This window comes from Mya arenaria, chromosome 9, assembly GCF_026914265.1.
Source record: "Mya arenaria isolate MELC-2E11 chromosome 9, ASM2691426v1".
Classification (NCBI taxonomy): domain Eukaryota; kingdom Metazoa; phylum Mollusca; class Bivalvia; order Myida; family Myidae; genus Mya; species Mya arenaria.
Genome location: NC_069130.1, coordinates 74,010,116 through 74,035,643, shown reverse-complemented (window position 1 = coordinate 74,035,643; position 25,528 = coordinate 74,010,116). Strand labels below are relative to the sequence as shown.

The 25,528-nt window shown below is 36.3% G+C and overlaps 1 protein-coding gene across 1 annotated transcript in view; it reads left to right on the top strand.

Annotated features, from left to right (window-relative positions):
* Nucleotides 1-25,528, top strand: part of LOC128246721 (nucleolar complex protein 2 homolog) — a 106,652-nt gene that overhangs the window by 77,801 nt on the left and 3,323 nt on the right. Inside the window, exons 13-16 of the mRNA XM_052965103.1 lie at nt 21,788-21,901; nt 23,742-23,843; nt 24,382-24,525; nt 25,185-25,298. Coding sequence (XP_052821063.1) covers nt 21,788-21,901; nt 23,742-23,843; nt 24,382-24,525; nt 25,185-25,298 — 474 coding nt within the window. The remainder of the gene's footprint in view (nt 1-21,787; nt 21,902-23,741; nt 23,844-24,381; nt 24,526-25,184; nt 25,299-25,528) is intronic.

Here is a 25,528-nt window from a genome sequence, read left to right as displayed (position 1 = left end):
ATGTCTGTCTATGTGTATGTCTGTCTGTCGGTCTGTCTATATGTATGTCTGTCTATGTGTATATCTGTCTATGTGTATGTCTGTCTATGTGTATGTCTGTATGTCTGTCTATGTGTATTTCTGTCTATGTGTATGTATATATGTATGTCTATGTGTATGTCTGTCTATGTGTATATCTGTATATGTGTATGTCTGTCTATGTGTATGTCTGTCTGTGTGTATGTCTGTCTGTCTGTCAGTTTGTCTTTGTGTATTTCTGTCTATGTGTATGTATATATGTCTGTCTATGTGTATATCTGTCTGTCTGTCTGTCTGTCTGTCTGTCTGTCTGTCTGTCTGTCTGTCTGTCAGTTTGTCTATGTGTATTTCTGTCTATGTGTATGTATATATGTCTGTCTATGTTTATGTCTGTTTGTCTTTCTTTGTGTATGTCTGTATGTCTGTCTATGTGTATGTCTGTATGTCTGTCTATGTGTATGTCTGTCTATGTGTATGTCTGTCTATGTGTATGTCTGTCTGTCTGTCTGTCTGTCTGTCTGTCGGTTTGTCTATGTGTATTTCTGTCTATGTGTATGTATATATGTCTGTCTATGTGTATGTATGTCTGTCTGTCTTTGTGTATGTCTGTATGTTGTCTGTCTATGTGTATGTCTGTCTATGTGTATGTCTGTATGTCTGTCTTTGTGTATGTCTGTCTATGTGTATGTCTGTCTATGTGTATGTCTGTCTATGTGTATGTCTGTATGTCTGTCTATCTGTATGTCTGTCTATGTGTATGTCTTGTTTCTCTGTCTGTATGGTTGTGTCTGAATTCTTTAATTAATACAAGAATGTTCACGAGCGATATCAAATGATCAAACAACATATGTTATTGTGTCCGCCTTCGTCGTAGTTCGACAGCAGGTGTATGCCATTACGTGGATGATAGACTTTATCTTTTTCGATCACTTAATGCTGGTCTTAAAGTACGCCTTTCTGCCTGTTAAAGAGTGCACTTAGATAATAACGAATGCTTAACTGTGCATGTAATTGCTGTAATTATTATGTGAGTTTTCATGAATTCGGTTAAGTATGCAGACATATCGATTGGCGTAATGCTCATGACGTATTCGGGTTTCTGACTTCAAAGTATTCGTTTTATCATGCAACAAAAGTAATAAAAAAACCCTCATTACACAAGAATGAAATGTTAAAACAGTTTCGAGTACAGTTATTAGTTATTGATGTATTTGTAGATCGAAACCAATAGCTTTCAATATTTTTCAGAACCAATGAATACCGTGGCTCAATGAGAGCTTGAACTAATATAAACGTGCAAGATCTATCGATGAAGATCCAGACAGTGCTTAGGATATCTTTACGACGGCCTTATTACGGCAACTTGAGATCCATGGGGGCCATGATTAAGAACAGTCTTGAGACTGAGTTCAGACTCAAGTAGCAAAACTGCAAATCTTCATTTCATTGTAACATTCCTTCTTGTTGAGTGTTGATGATGAAATTTGCTGTTATTATTACTATTTGAAAATGTACCATTGTTTACGTTTATTTTCGTAAATCGATTCTTTGTAATTTAATAGTTTGTGTTTTCGCCCGGATCAGAATCTAGACCCGACTTGAAACTGTTCGTGATGGTAGGCCCTGGTTCCCATTTCAGGAAAACAAGCTTTAGTATTTTATTTCATTTAGCCAAATTATTAACTCAAACTTGATTTTACAAATAAAATATTGTCGATTGTAATGATAGTGACTTTATTTAAAAGTCTCAGATCTCGTCAGAAAGAAAATAGTTTACAAGTTATACTAAACAAAAAATGGGATTTAAGAAGTTTCGGATAGTTGGGGTCAGTGCTGTGTGTCTTTAAAAATGTTCTAAGTCGAAACTGACCGTGAAAATCTTAAGAGACATAACAGATCTCAACGAGATGGTTTGTTTTTTTACCTCGACTTTGTTTTAAAACTTGTACTGGTTGGTGGTCAACGTTATATTTTGTCCAATCTTAAATTTCAAATAAAAATAGCAATACGCCATTATTTAATTTAATCAGGTGAAGTGGTAGATATAAACAGTGGGAAGATTGCACAATAAAGTTAACACCGCTATTCCGAACATCTTCTATCGGAAATTATCGCAATTTTCGGTGCAATTTTGTTCCTTCTTTGTTTCACTATTTTTGTTATTGTAAACCGCTATAAAAAATAAAGATGTTTAGTATTTAAAAATACTGACACAAATAAAATGGTTATGCGACTATGTATTTATTTTTCTCGTTTAACCATTACTCGAAGTTCAGTTCGATCAACTTTATAGCAAATTAACAAAACTATCAATCTAAGATAATTACGGGCCTAATAGTAGTAGCCGACCTATGTGTACTGACACTGACAGGCAGACAGACAGACCCTCAAAATTACTCAGAACTAAAAAGGGGTCTATGAGAGTAAAAAAGGAGTATTACTTCAACGTCAATTGGCCACAGACTCATGAATTAACCTGTTCTGTGTCCCAGAACGTAATTATATCGATTACCAACTGTAGAACAACGGTGGCTAATGGGTGATATAACATTGGCGTGGGTGCCCCAGCATTCATTATATCGCCCTGTATTTTCAAACTTTTCCCATACTCTCCGCACTAGACATTTGTATTGCAAAATGTAACTCCAATACAATTTACTACAAGCTATCTAATAATAGTAATACCGTGTTCACTTTACATTGAGAAACCTTTGAGCTCGCCTATGGAAAATTACCGCGCGCGGTAACTGCTATGGCAACGGGTATCGATCATGCGCACTAGTGGTTCGTAGAATATGTGGCGAACAAGGTCGTCTGAGTTCACCCGTTATGCATGAGTATGTTGGTATTTGTAGAATTTGATCGGATAAAGAGTGCAATATATGTAACGTCTGTGTGGTAATAAAGGGTTAAAACAGGGGAAGGGAAACATGTGTCCATTAGTCAATTCGTAAATGGCTGCAGAGTAAATATTTAATAAGAAATTGTCTGTCTTAAAGATACATTAAGAAACGTAAAGGGATACAGGCGAGAAAAGCATTTCTGTTGGACACAAACTTAATATGTTTGAACAATTGCCATTTATTCATATGCAAAGCTGCTGGGTTTTAAATATCATATTATCCTGCTCTTTCTGTTTTTGTATTTTGATAACACAATCAATGGTTGTTAAACTGAGCGTCTCCTCATTCTCAAGTCCTATCATACATTCGTTTCATGAATTATCATGGAATGACCCTAGCATTTCCCATTCAGAATGGTATTCACATAGTCTTCGCATGATAAAACTGTCATATTACACCTAAAATTAATTGTATGCGCGATTTTCGTACCGCCTAAAGCATGTTTCGAATTACGCATGCGCACAGCTTACATTCGCGAGACTGGCACATTGGCCCAGTGACCTACATATTTCAATTCTCATGAATGTTTGAACTGCTATTTGCTTTACGACGAAAAAACACAGACAACTTGCATACAACATGTAAAATAATGACAATGACTATGATAATGTCAAATTATAGGATAATTTCACGTTGATCAGTTCCTAAACGGCTTGAACCAGACGTATTTGAATGTCAACATCAGTTATACAGAAGTTGTTCAGTTAAAAGCTGTGTTCGATAATTAGTAAATGATCCATGAAATTGTATGTTCAGTTGTTACGAATGTTAATTGGAAGAATTATACTCTGCTGAATTGTTATGTACATAAGTCGGTTTGTTCAGCTGAAGTGTTAACTCTTAATAGCCTCAGTGTTCAGTTCATATCGTTATTTTTACTGAATATGATAGTATTCATATGATCGAACGTCACACAGTCAGTTTGCGTCACATCTATATGAATAGGTTAGAATGTCAGGCGTATCTAATGATTTTTGATTCATTTACATCTGATTATGTATTGTCACATAATGAATAGGTTCTGTTTATATGAGAAACATGAATTCATCTCACATTTCATTGTAGACATGTCGTAACGAACTTGATGCTGTAACTAGAGTCGTTATCATCATTGTATTCATAGCCATCTTACTAGTATTTCCACATCTGTATACGTGTATACGTCATGACCAGTATCACTTCCACAAATACAAGATTCATCTTCATCATAGGTATCCATTTTCTCATCATCATCGTCAACAACAACATCATCATCATCATCATCATCATCATCATCATCATCATCATCATCATCATCATCTGTATTTATTTTAATATCATCATCGGTATTTATTTTATCATCATCAATCATCATCATCATCATCATCATCATCATCATCATCATCATCATCATCATCATCCTATTTTAATATCATCATCATCATCATCATCATCATCACCGGTATGTATTTTAACATCAGCATCGTCATCATCATCATCATCATCGGTATTATTTATTTTATCATCATGATAATGATCATGATCATCATCATCTCTTCATCATCATCATCATCATCATCATCATCATCATCATCATCATCATCCTCCTCCTCATCGGTATTTATTTTAACACAGTCATAATCGGCATCGGTATTTATATCATCATCAATCATCATCATCATCATCATCATTAATATCTCTATATCATCATCATCATCATCATCGTCATCATCTCTATATATTTATCATCATCATATCGACTCAACCATTGTCAGTAAAACAACAAAAAAATATTCATTTCATTTTTTTTATTTTGGTCACTGTTTGTATTTTCAGCTTTTCAAACATTTTGTTCAAAGTCATAATCACATTATACAATGTAATCTTTAGCACACAAGAACATGGAGGTGATATTTCAACTTACGCAATACATGGGTAACATATTGCACAAAATAACAATCCTGTATAATGAACGTGTAACATGGCAATTTGTCGATCATTAATGGTTGACAATTGATCTTTTATGGTGAATTATGAACATTGTGGAGTAATAAATGCAATAACTTGTCACAGTTTACAGGTGGTCAATTGTTAAACATTACGATTCTTTTCTTGGCTATATACTAATATATCGAATAATATACAGTTTCTTTAATTTTCGTCTTCAAAACAATTAAATTATGTGACCCGAAATAACATAATTATAACTTGCATTGACTTGGCATCATAGTACTTGTTTTCAAGTCTTGTTTACAGACATAAAAACACAGAATAATAACCATGTTAAGATATTGAACCTTAAATAAAGAAAAAAGAAAAAGTGGATTGATAACTTATAAGCTATGATGTTTCTGCTAAGAAGAAGTTAATGAATTATGATTCGAAATCAAGAAAAAATACACACCAAAAGACACAAAGACAATGGAATGGTAGTGATTTTCTGGAATAACTGAACAAGTTTTGAGAGCTACAAAATTATATCGCATGTAAGCAAAGATTTACACATAATAATATGTCATTACATGTATGTTCATAACGTACATGATAGGCATATCAAGCAACTTAAGTCAAATTTGAAAGACAAAGTAGTTATAAATACAGATCAACAACTAGCTGTCGCTTGCACTCACAAATAAATTACAAGGGAAAATCACGGATTTTCAACAAGTTCAAATACTTTATAACAAAATCTATGAGTTTTTTTCTCTGAATAATATGTCGTCTGCTGTGGCGGCAGTTTTCCCGCCTTAACTCAGAATATCGATTCACTGCCATGGAATCGCGCTCAAGATTGTCTGTTACGGATTCTAGACAGTATCGATCGATTGTAATATAGCATGACCCCGCGAGTTCTTCTAGAATGTTTATTTTACCATGTTGTATATATATTTATAATATTACTTTTTGTTGTTAATCAAAAGAAAAATTCAAATATTCTTAAATTTATGTTTTTATTTTGTGGTTTTCAAAATCATGGTATGTTGAACACAATATCCGTCTTCAAAAATAAGTAATATACGGTACCAAATACTAACGCCAATAATTTGAATAAAGCAAATAGCATTTTTTTTTCTCATGTATACATTTTACACATTTTCCTTCCAAATAATAAATATCAGTCTTTCATGAGATATGGAATAAATAGAATGGATTTATAATGAGTTGATTCATACATGATCTTTTACTTTTAACAAGCGCACAATTTCACTCAATAAATTATATAAATATTGAATAGCACCGAAAGCTCTTGACATACAGACAAAATGAATTGAAGATGACAAAACTCTCAAGTCTTCCGAGTACCAGTCACTTTCGAATAGTACCCTGTCACGTGCTCGTTGTCAAAACACATTGTCAAAGTGTTAAGTGACACGTGGTCACCTTGAGACTGTTTTGAGTCAAGTCTTGTAGCACTAAAAAACTGAAGATTAGCTGCCTTGCATAGCAAAATGTGGACTGTCCGTGGTGTTTTGACACTAGTCCAGCTGTACCGTTTCTTGGTCCGGAGAACGTAATTCTCCACGGCGAGCACGAACTTATGCGCTGTCCGAGCCCTGAACGAAACCAGACGACATTTCCTCAGAATTGGCACATTGCCAAACACACCCAATGTCACTTCTTAAAGCTCCGACAGGAATGTCCCAAGTTTTTTTGAGATTTGGAATGTGTCTCGCTTTTGTGTGTTATCCATTCCGTCCGAAATCCGACTTTCTAACGTTGACGTGCGATGTCACGTTAACGACTCCCTACTCCCCATCAACGACGTTGCACACGGAGAGCGTTAAACGTGGCGATAAACTGAATGCACCTTGTTTGAGCAACTGAATAGAGAAATCACCAGTAAGCTAAAGTTTGAAAGTAATTTGAACACAAGCGCCTAATCCTGAAAGTTCGTATCAAGATTGCGACTCGACTGCGATAATGTTGCACGACGTAATGGAATCATTGTCACTCGGGTAGCCACTGCTATAATGTGTGTAAGACTCATTGTCCTCTGGTACATCTTCGTATTCCGCCTCATTAGGAGATTCCTGTATAGGGTCCAGGTTGGACATGGCAGAAACTGTTCTTTGACGTTTTCTTTGTGAAACGTCCTTGGGCTTACGCTTCGACTTCCCACTGCTGGGCTTAGCACTGGGTTTAGATTTAGAGTCGATGCGTTTCTCTCCTTTGCTTGTCTTCTCCTTAATGTAGCGAATGAGAGCACTGAAGAATCCCTCTTTCTTGCCACAGTTCCTCAGATCAAGGGACGTGGAGAAGTTTTCACTGCTGTCCATGCTGCTCGAGAGAGCTTCGAGCTTTTCTTCCAAGACTTTTCTCTGCTTTGACGGACTGCTGGCAGCCGTTATGTCCGGCAGAGATTTATGAAGTGTCATCGCATTGAGTTTAGGTTCGGATAACTCTGGTAATGATTTTGCTCCGTCAGATTTCAACAAGCACTTGTAAACATTGCCTTTCTTGTCTCTCAACGTAATCTGATAAAGCTTCTGTGTGTTTAACATCGACGCTGGTTTTCTGTTTTCACAATGTTTATGCAGTTTTCCACCGTTTATATGGTGTTTAGAGCGTTTATTATTCTTGCCGTTTGTTCCGTGTACAAAGGGCATATAACCATGAGGAGCATTTGGAAACATAGCCATTCCAGTAATATTTAATTGAAGTCCACTGTCGATTGTTACAAAGTACGGTTTATTATGTCCACAGATCACTCAACACGTGGGAATGACAAAGTGAAAATTCACAAAAACTGTTGATTTTTGTTTCAATCGGATGATGATTTCGGTGATGTCTTGAAGAAAATTATGTTTAAGTCAATGTTGATAAATATTGTTAGTCGACACTGTTTAATACTGACTAATTGTTGTGATGATATTCACAGACTTTAAAATCCGTCTAAGCTTCGCCGTTGTTAGAGAGGGTCTGAAGTTACATTGAACGTATGCTAGTTTACAATACATTCTACAACAGCCAATCGAAACAAACCTCGATTGGCACAGCTCCAAAGTATATTGATAATGTCTGGGTCAAAAGTGAGGTCCATTTATACGCGCGGGTATCGTACAATATCTAAACGCTTTATTCTCACTCATTTTACAAGTGTTTTCAAAATTTTCAATGTGAACTGTTTCTTTAAAATAAAACCATTTATGTTTACTCAGAAATTGTCGCTCACACTGTCCAATAATTGTTTTCACAAATTGACCATATCTAGAGCTGGTAATTTTCCAATGAGAACAAAGGTAGACTCGTCCTGGCTACGAGCCAACACTATTTCGCGCCCATGTGTACACCATTGACGGTCATGTGACTTGTGTAAATAGAGGTCGCCGAGGGGAATTTATGTAAACATTGGATTTCAGGCCAATATAATGTTTCGATATTTTAGCGTTATTATCGGCGTGTAAAGCGAAAGAGATGAGTTTTTACTTATCGAAACTGAGAAAACAAATATTTCAAAATGCACACTTAATTACACTGTAAAAATTACCAAGGCAGTGGTTGTCCTTCAAATAATGTCTGATGATGCAACGTTTTCTTTCCATCCGCTCCCTCTCAGTGCCTCTATTATTATGAGATGAATGGAATGCCAGCACGTAAGAGCGGGAATATCAACCAATCAACGCGCGTTCTTCACGTGATTGCTAGGCGATTTAGTCATGTGACATACTGCGAACTACGTTGGCGGAAAATGTAAACAAACCGTTACGAATGTATACAAAACACGGCCATTATTTGATTGTACTGAAATACGAGCGCCAAGTTTTAACATGATTTGAATTTTTGAAAATCATTTTAAATTCATGGAATGAAAAAGCGAGCGATCCTTATGGAAAAATTTACAAGGCTGTGGTTAAGCTCAACTCAACGTACTGATCGATTATGAAATTATTTACTTTGTTCAATTGGTCTTACCAGCGTGAACTTGTAGGTGCAATTGAAAATGATTGACTTTCACTTTTAAGCCATTACTTTCAATTATTTTTTTTGTTTGATATTATTAATCGATTTTGGGGGTTTAGTTGTAGTAAAGTTTCAGGACTATTTGAAAATGATTTCAAATCAGCTATATTTACCGTGAGTTGTGTGATATTTGTTGTGATGCCAAAAAAGAAGATTCAGATTAATTATTGATATTATTACATTCTTAATTAATTGTCTTCATAAATACCTTACTAACCTGTCGTACTGTAGACATTTGTTTTCTTCTGACCTTTTTCCAGCATCTGTGTTTCTCGTTTACAGCCACATTTGCTCTTGTTTGTAAAATATTCTGGGCGCATCCTGTCAATAAGTGGTCAATATGTCTGTCCTTTCTCTCTGAAATGTCTTGTAAATTAATGTCTCATATTTTGCCTGATGGATTTGTCTGAACTCTTGGGAGGTAACTGAATTCGAGAACCATATTATTAAGGCTGTCTCATTTTTTGCGTCTTATTTTTGTGAGTAGTGCTTTCTTATTTTACTGTCGATTATAAGTAAAGGTCTGTTTTTTGGTTGTTTTCTTGTAAGTGTGCTAGCTATTTTGTCTTAGAAAATGTCTTTCTTCTTTATTTGTATGTAAGGGTGCGCGTACGTGTGTGTGGAGGGGGCGGCTGGGGGGAGGGCCTGGCTGCTACCTCAATGTTCGACCGCCGGCTTATACGAATCATCAGGCTTTTTGAGCTAAATTGTTTGCCCGTCTGTCTGTCTGTCTTGTGTATATTTAAGTGTTGTTCCATTGTTTAACATGATACAATGCAAGTCTATTACAAAATATGAAACTATTAACGCACTTTTTAAGAGGTTTTATTAAACTGTTGTAAAACGCATATATATATATATACATATGTAGTCTTATCTGGAGAACTGGAAGATTTTTTTTTAATTTTGAGAAAGAATCTTATTTCTTGCCAATAATGTATGCAGTTAACGTTTTTATAATAACGTAATTATTTTGAGATATAAGATAAAGCAAACATTAGTATATGCTATTAACTTAATTTATTTCAGTTTATCATTATACAGCTGGTTTATAAAAGTAGAACAATTCTAATTAATGGCTTTGCAACTGCACTTTAATAAGTGTAGAGATCATTTAATTGGGTTCTCAATGACCAGTCACCTTGTCCGTGTTTTAAGTCTTATCTAAATATGGTAACTCCTTTAAACTTTCTGTTTGTGTTATTTAAAGATGAAAGACTGGCATGCGTTTTCGAGAATAACAGTAATCCTATCCTTCTCACTGCTACGGCTTTAGTAACACTTGGAACTGTTGTTGATTTTCTCTCATGTATACAGTCAAAACTGTTTATATCGAACTCGTTTATCTCGATGTTATGGTTATGTCGAACTTAACTGAAAGTATTTCCCGAAGCTCATCGACTTCGACACAACGAGTTTTGACTGTATTTTACGCAGCTGTTATTAAAAAGTCATTATCATGCCATTGAGATAACGAGCAATTCAAATATTAAATAATGTTCACTAAGAGAGTTAAGGGTTAAAATGTATATGATCTTTTGACGATAAGAATGTAACTCATTACCCCCAAATTAGTCCCATATCTCCACTATTTACAAATCATAGTTGAGGGTCAGTTCAATCCAAGAATGTGGGATAATTGCTGTGGAAGGTCATTTTTAACATATTTTAACGAGGTGCAGGTTTATTTAAGTAGTGAATTACAAATTACCCGTTTCATTGAACTATTTTCTGACAAAAAGAATGTTATTTCATGGGATCGTAGCGTTCTTGACCCACTGAATATTTCTTATGTCAATACATTGACAATATATTGACATAAATTCAAATAAAGAAACTAATGGTACCAAAAATAGACCAAGGCGCGAATGTGACATTTTTATGACCTGGGGATCATACACTTGACAACGAACGATACAATGAGTGTATATTGTTACTTACTCTTGCGATTCCATTTGAATGACGTCATAGATTGCGCCTAGTAGTATGTGTTCGACAATGTTATGATTTTGTTTAAAAATGTTGGAACCAAAATGAATACTGGGGCCTTCTTATGACCAGCGTTAGACAAAACATATCGTTAGTTTGCAAAATGAAATAAACTTGGCCAAAACTGACCAATAAATCTCTTAGTTTCGAAATGGATATAATTGCTCATAAAACCGACCCTTCGATCCGTGTGTTTCATGATAAGATGACCCCAAATACGGCATACAAGAACACTTGGGCTGGGCTCGTGGGCTGGACTCATGGGCTCTGCTCGTGGGTTGCGCTCATAGGCTGGGCTCGTGGGGTGGACTCCTGAGCTCTGATTATGGACTGGGCTCAAGGGCTGGGCCTTTGCGTTCGACTCTTGGACATATTGAGGATATACAGTTATTGGAAGTTCCTCTCCTTTATTGCCCTCTTTATTCCCCAACTGATTTGATGAGTTCAGATTAATAAAAAAAATCCAGGTATGACCTGTCCAAACACACTACATGAGCCCAGCCCACGAGCCCAGTCCATATTTTTTCTAGTATGTCCCCAAATACACCATAAGCCTAACGCTTTGGAATGTGGTATTTTTTGTTCAGTGCCCGTATGTTTTCGAAGGACCTGATTATATAAAAGAAGAAAAACACAGTCAGGAATAATGTCAACAATTCCAACGTTAACGATCCAGCTTCATTCTCTTTTATGAAAACATGAGCGGACGATTGTAACATTTTTTAACCTATTTCGATTATTAGAAATGTGTGGTCCTTGTTCAAATACTGGAAACAAATAAAGCTGACAAAGTTCCCACATTGCTTATTTCTGAAGGTAACACAATGGAAAAGGAACACTTCTTGTATTTGTATTTACCTTTCTTGTTTAAATAGCGCGGCAGTTAAATGGACCTATGAATGCTTTTCTGGTTATTATGATAATGTTTGTAGCAAAGAAATTATATATTCATGGACAGAACTGTTTTTAAACGTGAATAACTCTTTCTCGTTTACTTCCAAAAAGGGCAACAACACAATGCAGAACAAGGGCAAAAACTCATTGTAGAACAAGGGCTAAAACTCAAAGTAGAACAAGGGCAAAAACTCAATGTAGAACAAGGGCAATAACTCAATATAGAACAATGGCAAACACTGAAAGTAAAACAAGGGCAAAAACTCAATGCAAAACAAGGGCAAGAACTCAATGTAAAACAAGGGCAAGAACTCAATGTAGAACAAGGGCAAAAACGCAATGTAGAACAAGGGTAAAAACTCAATGTAGAACAAGGGTAAAAACTCAATGCAGAACAAGGGCAATAACTCAATGCAGAACAAGGGCAATAACTCAATGCAGAACAAGGGCAAAAACTTAGATACATTACGATTTAATTAATAGATGGACATAATAATCACGTTTTCATATTTTGTTTTATACACGAAAGGCTTTGAATAACTGGTTACTTTAATTTAAAGACATGAGGTTGTGGTGACCTTGTTTAGGACTCAGCAGGCCACACTTAGTCGAAGCATCTTCATTCACTTATAAACAGGATTAAACTAAGCTTTTTATCTACTATAATTTGTGTAATATGAACATTCTTGAGATATTTTGGAAATTGAAGGAACTTAGTATTATGATAATAACGATAAACTAATTTCTATTTAGTAAAATCAAGAAGTTAAGTAAGAAAGTTGGCTCAAGAAATAAGCTACTTAAGCTTTTTACGATTAAGAACTTGTGAGAAAATTTGGCCTGGTGCTAACATTGAACGGAAGTATTTGACCAGAAGAGTTACCATGCGGGAGCGTTGGTTTGGTTTTGGTGGAGCCATTCCTGTTTTCTAATTATTAAAACCGCGTGCATTTAGTGCATGTACGGCTATATTCTCGTGCATTTTAGACCATTAACTTATTAGAGAATGCACGTATTCTGTTTAAAGTTTTTTTTTTATGTCATGATGTTATGAATTCAACGTGTTTGTATAGGAATACAAATAAATTTCTATCAAAATTGGTCTTATTCTAAAGAAATTTGTTCACATTAGTTCTTTTTGCCTTGAACCATGGTCTGGTATTTTAACAAAACGCAATTTACGGAGGATATCTCTTATTTTCGTCTATTTGCTTAACCGCATTTCTATTGAGTGTGAACCTGTGACGCGCAGTCTAAATGGGGAGCCATTAATGCATTATTTATATTTCAAAATGATATCGATTGTAAGGCGGTATGGGTCTGATGGGTTTTGTCGTGCAGGAAAGTTTGTTGTTGTTTGTTTTTTAATGTGATTTTGAAATGTAGTTATAAAGCGGTCGTTCGGCGAAAAATCATACTAAATACGTACATAGTTATAAAGCAGTTCTTTCGTGAAAAATCATACTACATACGTGATAAAATTATATGGCATTTATATAGAATTCGATTTGCTTCAGTATGTTTTGAAATACTAGTATGCAATGCCTGCTGTAGACATTCAATTTATGTAAACTATTTAAACAAAAGGTCTCCATGGTAAAATCGTCAGAAATATACCAAATAAACTTACAATCACTGCTAATAATTTGTCTTAGTAGTCAGCTACCGTAAGACGGGTTTTAGCGCTGTTTTTCGCCCGTTTCTACGGACATGTTGGCAAATTTTCAAAAGCTTTTAATTGCTATTTCATACCAGAATGTCTTATTTGCGTGTGTATATTCTGTTCGTTTTCTGCGATTGCTTTAGACCATCAGATGTTAGTTATATCGATTGGCGGCCTCCCGATCAGGTGAATGTGCGTCAGTGATGATGACACTGTTCTATTGTTGGAATGGTTTACTCTTTAATCTATTGATTATTAAAGAATTATTACTACTGCCCTATTTCATAAAGAATAATCGGTAAAAACTGGTTAGCTTGGATGAAAGCCAAAACACTAAGCCATTTAATTGTTGTTAAAATTATGATATTGAAATTTTCTGAAGAATGAAAAGGGACTATAGAACCATGTAATGGTTGACAGTTTAATATTTAATGTGTACATAAAGTGTATTGTGCTGGGTATTTGACACTCATTCTAAGACCCAAGTTTTAAGCATAATTGTATTGTTAAGATATACACGGTTTATCGCGCTAGATCTAAAAATCCTCATCATGTTAGGCATATTTATCATCCGTTTATGAACGGTTATGTTTATGCACCAGTCAAAGGTAACAACGGCCCCCGGTCCGGAAAATAGTGGGGACTTTGACTTTCGGTCCAGTCAAGCCCGGGTAAAATCCAAGCCGTGCAGGAACGAACTGCTGGTAAAATCCCAGCCAAATGCCCCCGCACCCCAGGGACCCTAGGTAAGGCCCATTCCCGACTATTTTTGGCAAAACCACCGCATTCACCCGGCAATGCGGGGCCACCCGGAAGGTAAAAACACGGCCGATTTCCCCGGCTATCTACGGTATACCCCCCGGACCTGAGGGGGGGGGGGGGCGTGTAACAATTGACTGGTGCATTAAGAAACATACAATCATTTTTATACGCCAATGATTTCCTTGTCACCTATTCTATGGTGTGAAAAAAATGAAGCTGTATTACATAATTATACCGTATTATTACGTAAAACCATTCATATGATACACCAAGTGTTCCAAGAATAACACTTAATAGATTGTTATTACACGCCACAGATTAACGTCTGTGTTAAAACAAAAGGCACTCACGTATAAAAATACGACCACAAAATATCAAATGAGTGTATTGGATGACGTGGGTGAAATTCCATTCATGCCAACAGCAGAGCCAGATGTTCGTTATGTTTTGTAACTTATGAATTGCGTTGTTCTATGAAATATAATGAGATGGTGGTGATTATTATAATCTTATCATTTAGTATTATAATACCTGCGTTGATAATTATAATCTATAAATGCATATATAAACAGTAGTTCTATATGACGTTGTGTGCTCGAACGTGTTAGTGGTGTAAATTTGTAAAGTATATAATTGTGTTTAAAATCTCCCGTTGTTGTTTTTTGGAAACATTTTTGCAGGGGATGGATTTCGTAAAGAACAGAAGAATACGTTTGTTAAGAAAAAAATCAATTTTCATGTTCAACTTTCAGTTCGATTTTTGTTGAAAGACAGCTTGTGTCATCGGCGTTTGGGGATCGTCGTCGGTTTTTGTGCGAATTGAATTGACATTTTGTTTCCATTCTGTTATAGGATTCCTATCAAAAAGTCAGAAAATGTTAAGCCAAGATACGGTCATAATAAGAAAAGAAAACGAACATTTCCTTCTGTAAAATGTGCAGCAGCTGGCGTGTGCGGTAAATGGACTTTGCTGATATTTTATGGCAGTATGTTGCCACTGATTGTGTATGCAATACATTGGCAAATCAAGGATGCCTCGTTAGAGTGGGCGCGCTTGCATTGCAACATGCGCCAGGAACTGAAAACAGTAGGCTCCTAACGGGGTATGGGGATTTAGGCGTCCCCAAGAAAATTTGGCTATTTCTAGTATAAAGTGGTTCATTGTGGCGTTATATATGTATACATTTTCTACCTGATTGAGATGCAAAGTTCACTTTGACAATAAATGGGGTGGGGGGCACATACCCTCCTCCCCCAACCCCTCCGCTGGTGCAATGATTACTTCGGGACACTCGCATGAAATTTTGCACTAATGAATTTTCATGACTGGACTGGCAAAAGATTTAATAGTAACTCAGACACCTGTTTAGAGGCGATAATTAATGTATACAAATGTTAAAAGGTAAACATAGGTATAGGTTTCTGTGAACTCTCACGTGCAGCAGCAGGCTTTCATATATATTTTGAGTCACTTGTGGAAAGTACAAATTGGTGAATAAAGGCGACCTCGTCTTTTTATGTATTTTGGTTAATATAAGGGGCATAACTCGCATTATTATATTTTACTCAGAGTGACGGGACTTATTTTATTACGCGTCGTCATTATGAGCACAAGTACCTAGTTTGATGTTATTCATACTGATCTTAAATGATTCCGCGTTAAAGCTGACATTGCCACCGATATATGTGTATGGGCATTATATATCGGACAAGTTCGAGTCACTCGAGAGCTATCGCCCTTTAATTTTAGAGAATTTTCCTAAAATTGGTCGTGTGCGATTAATAACTTTAGAAGCTTTACCAAATTTGAGAAAAATGTGCAGAACATCTCATTCAGGTTCGATAACCAGCCATGTCACCTTTGTCACTCCAGAGTAATGTCCCTTGAATAGGTAAAAAAAAAACTGTATTTACAGATTGGCTAACGTACAACCAGTTATCATCAAACTTGGTGTCTTAAAATAGAGCGGGCGTACTTAGCGACAGTTGGTGATCAACTTGTATATAACATGCAATTTTAACTCAAATACTCTTAGTTATGATAATAAAACGTCGTTTCTTTCCCAGGATTTTTTTTTAAATCACCTTGAGGTTAATGTAAGACATTGACTATATGACGCTGCTGTATTTTACTAATATGTATTTTAGTAAACGAGTCAGGCAAACGTAACCTTTGAAAATTGATAACAACGAACCCCTCTTTACGGCTTTACTTGTGTATAATGAAGCTACATAAGCTTTAAGGTGTTTTCCACTTGCCAAGGTCATTGCTGTTTTTGTCCCAGTGCCCCACATGTCTACCGTCAAATCACGCCACGTCTGTGATAAACGTTCACATAGACCAGGGCGATGACGCTTTGTGTACAAAAGATATATCATTGTCGAACCTCTGATTGAATGAAAATGGTGACTAACTTCAAACAAAATAGCTAATGTCTTCGAAAACGTATTAATTAAGAATACTTTTCTGAAGAAGGACAACTTTAATATCTTTTTAATATGCATGTCATTAATTGAGTGTCATTTGTATTCTACTGGTGTTTTTTATGTATATAATTGATAGTCTGTATTTATCTAATTAATCCTGTGAAAATTTGCTCTATTGCATCCAGGACTACTGCACTTATAATATGAAAAATGACATAATTGTGTTTGTCATTATACTATGAAATATAAAACATTGCAAAAACTATTTAAGAATGCACTTTTGAGTGTATGTAATTGTTGTTGAATATTTGATGAATAATTGTCTCAAATGCGGAACACTGCAAAACCACCAGTGTTCTTTTGCCGATGATGAATCAAAATTTAACACATATGAGGCCGAATGTTCAGAACATTTTGTTACAGTTGTTCACGTTGTTAACTTCGTCGTTGATGTTTCTTCAAATCCTTACTGCTCTGGAAGTTGAATGGACACACAAAGTTTGTGATCTGCTGTATTTCTAACAAGATTTGTGACAACTGTTTGAACTCTGCATGTTCATATTGAAATATAAAGAAGCACATCATCATCTATCGTATTCACGTTTAAAAGGTAAAAAGTATATATTTAATCACGTTGTCAACTTTAACAAAGTTCTGAACAATCGGTACAAGAGGTGATATCGACGGCACCGCCTTATCAGATATGTTCTGGAGTGCTAAAATTCTGGGGGAAGTGAGGGGGTGGGGTGGGGGGAGTTTCTTAAAGGTATACAAGTCCTAAAAAGTCAAAAGTCTTAAATCTTGTATCAACCCATGTTTATTTTAATTCCTCAACGTTTGTTTTCATTTTGATACTGGCTTAAGTTCAATTCGCTTAATTATGCAGCAAATTAATGAAGCTATGAAATTAAGTTAATTTCAATTTACGACTGGAATTGACAACGATCTTGATTGAATAAATCCTGAAAACTGGATTGAGAGCCATAAACTTTAGATTACTATACAATTGTGAGTATTGCGTTTTTTGCTCGGACATTTGCATAAAAATAGTATGAAGTACCTTCAAATGAATATAAATGACAATTTCAAAAGGAGCCCCTTATACTCAATGTGTGTGTGTGAGTTATTGTTGTGGTATTTTTAACGTGGTATACCAACTCTAAATATTTCAAGTGTCCACGAAAATTACGAAGAATGCAAGCATTTATTTTGCATTTGTTCAATTCCAACGAGTGCTGCTTCTATTTGAACGGGTTTGACGTAATTTTGGTTAAAATGCCAGGAATGAAGATTTTTCATCACGCCAATGTTTGAATGTTATTTGTAAGCAAGCGCCCTTAGATTGTTAAATGGTGGACCTCATAGGCAAATGTATATATTAAAGTTCATTTGTACCAAGACGATTATTATTTTGAATCGACTTTTGTTTTTAGGAATATCTTTCCATTCACGACGTTCATTTAAATAGCGGGAACGCAACTGGAAACCTAAGGAATTAAGTGAAGATTGTTTTGTTTTTTTCAAATATGCCTCCGAATTAATATTGAATCTTTTCTAAGTCTCGTTTTCATTCATTTGTGCGTTCGACGTCGAGCAGGAGGTCGCTAAAGTGTGCCAAGACCCTATTAACTTTATAAGAAGTCGCACAGCAGACTTAAAGCCGTGCCTTGAATAGTTTATGTGTTTCATGCCCGAAGTTCATGACTGCATCAGAACACAAAACTCCAATGACTAAACACCGTGATTATTCATTTTTTTGTGAAATCTGCGATCACGAATTTATCGTATGTCAGTCATATGTTTATTCATTGCGGATTTTCGTGTAAAGCACATTTTTTCGCACTAAGAAAATGAAATGATGCTGATAGCTATTTATAATAGTGCTGCAAATAAATGAATAAAATATATCGGGCCTATTTTTGGCTCTGCCGCAAACAAAGTTATTTATTTATGTGTATTAAAAACGGGCACATAATGTAGTTCATGAGCACGCGCGTGTCAGTTGCGATAGGTGTGGTACATCATGGTTTTCACATGAGGGCGGCCGAGATGGATTATTTTGTTGAAATGAAAATGCCTGACACATAAAAACATACATTATTTTCTCAGCAGATGGAAAAATCTAATCATTTTTGCATAGTATGACACACAAACATGATGTTTACTGTAACATAAATGTATGGTGCAAACCAATTATTGAAATAGTGGAAGAAATGCCTAACCAAAAAGACACAGTTACTAGTAATACTAAACGCCTCCCCTTTTCCATAAAAAGGACCTAGATGTGTCCCAGCCAGAAAAGTAGTTCAGCGACAGCATGACATTATTTTGATCTTCGGATTATGTTGGTTATTCAATCTGTGACTTTGTGAATGGCATTAAATCGGTATTGATTCCACCTCTCCGTACTTTTATACATTTCCCCAACTCCTATTGGTCTGGAAGGGTCTTATGGTTTCTACACTGTGGTCCATTTGGCACTGTGAATGCTAAATAGTGTTGCCTATGAGTCTAGTCTGTTTGGCTCTTGTTGTGCAAGGGAAAGCATTCTTGTTGTATTTACTTAAGATTCAGTTGCCTGCCCTTTATTCATTAGCGCCTTTTGAATCTGAAGCGGACGTTCTTCCCTTCGGCAATGAATGTGCTTTATGATTAATAATTATGTTTGTTTGGAACAGCGTTGAGTGTTCATGGGACGTTCACTGGTACGTTTGACACAATATTTGAGCAACAATGGGATTTCCTAAGTGAATTGGCTAAGGAAAACCTATAAGGCATTTGTTTGTTACTAAATGGTCTTGATTTTAGCCATAATTTGGTTCATTTTGGCACTGGATTGGCTTCATAAGATGATATGAATCACGCTCGAGTCTGAATTCCCGGAACCGACCAGTGCTCGTATACCTTTAAGAGGCGAAGATAATTTAATTACCACTCAGGTCCGAATTTCTCACAAAGCGTAACATTATTGAGTGTCTTATTTCAATTAGCCAAATAACTGTCTTGAAAGACATATATAGTTTATCTTCATCTTTTGAACTCTAAATGAGAAAAATACAAAGTTCATAACAAAATAAAAATAGTGCGCTTGGCTTGATTCCATTATAAGGATCTTAAGATTGTTCTAGAAACTAGGGACTGGTGGATTTCAAACACGTGATGTCTTGGGTGAGCGGCGAGCAACAATGCCACTATTACAACTTTGCCAGAACATGTAATCTGTGACTCATTTGGGTGAACTTTTCAGGTCTTGCCATTGTTCTTGAGCATAGAGACCTTGTTTTGACAGAGTTATCATAACGGTGGGTTTGAAACGATAATGTTTTAAACTTATTGTACTGGTCCCATATTTCTAGCAGCTTGCATTTAATGAATATGCATGGATAGACGTAACCGCAGGAACTTAGTCATGCCACTCCCCTGGAAAACTTGAGCTCTTACTTAAAGAATATCGACCAAGAAAAAACTTAATCGGTTGTAAAAGTAATGGTAGCAGATGTAACCCATATAAGTGTGTTTCTGACTGTGTTATTGACTTCACTCACTGTTATGTTAAAACTCATGATGCTCACTGTTATGTTAAAACTCATGATGCTCACTGTTATGTTAAAACTCATGATGCAGGATGTTATTCATGTACATCCGGTATTATACTTGGTAGTCAGAATGCTAATTTTTATACTAAAATGTAATTTGAACTCTTCTCCTCACAATTCAGTGTATACAATAATCTCGTACTATTCGAGCATCATTACCACTACCATCACTTCTGGCACCAACACCAACGCAACAACAACAACAACGACAATCTCAAGTACCTCTTCCACATCATCGTCACAACCATCATCATCATCACAACTGTCATGATCGTCACAACTATCAACAGCATCACCACCACCTACACCAACCAACATCACATTCGACCAAAATGTCATATGAAGTTATGTGTTGTTTTGGGCATTGCCTTTCGCTTCACTGCTGTCGTCGTAAGAGTTATATAAGACCCCGCACACCGGGAGGAAGTTTTGGAGTTGGTCAATTTTGGAATGGGCAGTTGGTCAATTTGTTATTATAAGACACCGTGAATCTTGCATTGTGGCAACTCAGTTGTCCGGTTTATTGCTAGAGTTTAAGATCCAGGATAAAGATAAGGGATTTTTATTATTGTTTGAATCCAAGGATTTTTCACAACTGCATGAATGAGTGGTCCACCCATCTCGGCACAATGCGATAAGGTGCGTGTGCGTTTTACTCTGTACTGTGGCGAACTTAATGGTGTAAATCAGTACGTTTTTGTTTCGTTCAGTGACAAAGAGCCGTTGGGTTATTTAACTAGATATCATTTTGTCACCACGACCGTTGAACAAAGCCCCAGCTGTTGAGAACACCTTCCTCAAAATGATTTTCACCAGTATTTTTCCGTCAGTAATGAATCGAACATTCATGAAATCGATTCATGAAAAAACTTATTCACAGGCAGTCATCTATTTACCACAAATCAGCAATTTTACAAGATTTATCATGCTTTTGAACAAATAGATCGACTGGGATGGTTTCGCGTTTCAGCAATTTTAATGATTTTGATTACGTATGCATGAAAATCGATGTTTATCATACTGAAATGTTTAATACAGTTGTTTGGAATGTCGTTAAAGGTAACGGCGTATATCGATGATGAAATCAGTCTGTCGACGATAAAACAAATAAGTTATCGTCGACACAAACTTTTAGACAAACATGCAGCCCTTGTCCAAGTGCTTTTATGCCTTCTACCTATTTGGCGTACGGCGCTGCACCATGAAACCGCTTTTGGAAACTGGTTGAAACCGGCTGAAAGTTGTGGTTTATCCGAGTCTCATCCACTCACCACAAAGAACCCGGTTTGAACCTGTTCAGGTGGTTGCAAGCGCACTTAAAGTGTGTGCCAAACGTGCAAAACTCAACCTTATACTCTTGACAACCTTACGAATTCCGCTCTAGGGGAATTAAAGGAAACATTCAAAACAATGTTTAGATATAACATGGTGTAAGAAATTTATTTTCGTTGATTTTCCCGGTGTTTCAGAATGCCAGACAAAAGTTTGTCAGGTAACTTGGAAACTGACTGAATATTTTTAAATGATCCTTCTACAGGCGTTACAGGGACATTCATAATGATAATCCACTTCAAAAACCTGTTTTGTATTTTCAGGTGTTCGAACAAACTGACTTTAACAAGAAACACAAGAACATCAGTCTTAAGCCGCTCAACTTTGCCTGTATCCTGAAACTCTCCAAGACACAGCTCGTAGAAAAGGCCTTTAAGGTAAGTTATTATAAATTATTTTGTGGAAAAGGCCTTTAAGGTAAGCCATCATCAAATTGTTCGTGGGCCTTTAAGGTAGGCTGTTGAAACAGTTCGTGAGAAAGGCCTTTAAGTTAAGCCAATATAAAACAGTTTGTGAGAAAGGCCTTTAAGGTAAGCCAATATAAAACAGTTCGTGAGAAAGGCCTTTAAGGTAAGCCAATATAAAACAGTTCGTGAGAAAGGCCTTTAAGGTAAGCCAATATAAAACAGTTCGTGAGAAAGGCCTTTAAGGTAAGCCAATATAAAACAGTTCGTGAGAAAGGCCTTTAAGGTAAGCCAATATAAAACAGTTCGTGAGAAAGGCCTTTAAGGTAAGTCATTTTAGAATAGTTCGTAAAAAAGGTCTTTAAGGTAAGCCAATATAAAACAGTTCGTAAAAAAGGTCTTTAAGGTAAGCCAATATAAAACAGTTCGTGAGAAAGGCCTTTAAGGTAAGCCAATATAAAACAGTTCGTGAGAAAGGCCTTTAAGGTAAGCCAATATAAAACAGTTCGTGAGAAAGGCCTTTAAGGTAAGCCAATATAAAACAGTTCGTGAGAAAGGCCTTTAAGGTAAGCCAATATAAAACAGTTCGTGAGAAAGGCCTTTAAGGTAAGCCAATATAAAACAGTTCGTGAGAAAGGCCTTTAAGGTAAGCCAATATAAAACAGTTCGTGAGAAAGGCCTTTAAGGTAAGCCAATATAAAACAGTTTGTGAGAAAGGTCTTTAAGGTAAGCCAATATAAAACAGTTCGTGAGAAAGGCCTTTAAGGTAAGCCAATATAAAACAGTTCGTGAGAAAGGCCTTTAAGGTAAGTCATTTTAGAATAGTTCGTAAAAAAGGTCTTTAAGGTAAGCCAATATAAAACAGTTTGTGAGATAGGCCTTTAAGGTAAGCCAATATAAAACAGTTCGTGAGAAAGGCCTTTAAGGTAAGCCAATATAAAACAGTTCGTGAGAAAGGTCTTTAAGGTAAGCCAATATAAAACAGTTTGTGAGAAAGGTCTTTAAGGTAAGCCAATATAAAACAGTTCGTGAGAAAGGCCTTTAAGGTAAGCCAATATAAAACAGTTCGTGAGAAAGGCCTTTAAGGTAAGCCAATATAAAACAGTTCGTGAGAAAGGCCTTTAAGGTAAGCCAATATAAAACAGTTCGTGAGAAAGGCCTTTAAGGTAAGTCATTTTAGAATAGTTCGTAAAAAAGGCCTTTAAGGTAAGCCAATATAAAACAGTTTGTGAGAAAGGTCTTTAAGGTAAGCCAATATAAAACAGTTCGTGAGAAAGGCCTTTAAGGTAAGCCAATATAAAACAGTTCGTGAGAAAGGCCTTTAAGGTAAGTCATTTTAGAATAGTTCGTAAAAAAGGTCTTTAAGGTAAGCCAATATAAAACAGTTCGTGTGGAAAGGTCTTTAAGGTAAGTCATTTTAGAACAGTTCGTAAAAAAGGTCTTTAAGGTAAGCCGTTATGAGTGGAATTATTACATTTTTAAACGGAATTCTGCCGATTCATAGGCTTAATACTAGGAAGACCGAGCATGCGTTTTAGAATGAATACTCCCAGCCTGCTTTTAAAACACATTTAAAGTAGTACGTACGTTTTATTTTATTAAATGAATTTACCTACCGTTAGTGAAAGCTTGGTTCCCGCTATTATTGTCAACATCGGTATTAAAAAAGCTGCGTATAAATGTCTTCATGGACGCACAAGGAAGGGAGAAAGGTGCAAGGAGGCGGATCATTACTATTCTATACAACAATAAAGTTGCCATCTACATAATATGTAACATTACCATGTATCACGTGACATGTTTTACTCCCTAGGATGGGCTTATTGACCAGCTGTACGAGCTGTTACTGGAACACTTCAATGCGCATGCACACTCGATCGGGTTTCCGGAGCTGGCACTTCCGGCACTAATGCAGGTAAGGCCAAGATCAATATCGGAGCTGGGTTGGGGATTAGCACACCCGGCGCATATCCCTTAAATCAGCCAATTAAACTATAATGTCAATACATTTTATTGATAATGCATATCGTTCACCAGAAGCACCATTTTAGATGATTTTTTTACCAAGTCCAAATCTGCGGCCCATATTTGCGCCCCTTTAGACCGCACAAAGCGGCTATCACTCTCGCGAGTCGTGGTGTAATGCAGGGATAGATGATGATTTTATCGAACAAACTTTCGGTAATTTATTTTTCACCACTGTTCATTTATAATGAACAAAGGTTTCAGTTTACACAATCCAAGCCATGTTCCTGTTAACAAAGCTAAAAGATTCCTTGAAGAAGTGTAGGGTAGACAACTGCAAATGATATATAATGAACAAATGTTCCAAGCCATGTTCCCGTTATTACAGCTAATATATTTCTTGAAGAGGAATAGGGTAGGCAACTGCAAAAAAATTATGGGCAAAGGTTCCAGTTTATACAATACAAACAATGCTCCCATTATTTCAGCTGAAGGACTTCTTGAAGAAGTGTAAGGTGGGAAACTTCACGAAGCAGGTGAAACAGATTGTAGACAAGGTGGAGGAACATGTCAAGTTCATCAACGACCGCCGCCGACACGCCAACATCAGCCTCACCGACGATAAGGCTATTGTAAGTCTGGATATTTTTTACTCATGTTTAACAACATTTCCAAATCTATAACAGACCCACAAACTTCGGCCTGGCCGAATGTAAGGCCATTTTAAGGTATATTTCACGGTGTTTTTTTCCATATGTACATGTACAAAATATTACCATGTTAAAAATTGAGTACTTACGTGAACACTTAATCTTCAACACCGACCATCGACAACCTGCAAACATCAGCCTTCCAGATGACCAGGCTGCCGAATGCCATAGTGTTTAGCTCCTCTGTTTTGTCATAGCCTTTGTTGCGTCTTTGTGGGCGACAGAGACGTGCAAAAACTACTTGTGTGCAGTAACGTAACAATGATTTAATGGAATGTTACACACGTGTTGGCAATGACAACACGCATATATATGTGTATCAAATACTATTTGGTCAAAATAGTTGGTGAGTCAAAATAGGAACGGTTGAGCTTTACATTCGTCTTTGCTGCACTCTCTCTATCTGTCTTTAGTTTACACGTCTAGGTCTTTTATTAGGCCACTTGGCCATTGGGTAGTGTCTTTCTTAGTAAGTTTTTCAGCTTATGTTGGTCGTCGATATGGGCTATACCACTTACTTAGGCATTTAAATTCGAGGTTACATACTACTTTTGTATAAACTATTTCGTATTTTTTTCCAGGAGCGATGGGAGCGGGAGTGTGAACTGTCTGGTTCCCCGATCAACAAGTTCTATAGTACGTGGAGGAAACTGAGAGACCGGGAACTAATGCACCAGATTGCCGCCAGGGACCAGGTTACACTCTACCATCATATATTATCAATATATCGGCATAGGGGTTATTCGGAGTATATTTATATCTCTTTTGCGATTTCTTCCATTGAGTTGCATTCGTATTCCGCTGATGTAAGATCTTTGGAATTTCTCTATGATGATCGTAATAAAGTTTTATACGCAAGACGTCGCTACGGGGGTGTATAGATTCGCTACAAACATGATGACGATGGTGAATAACCATTCAATAA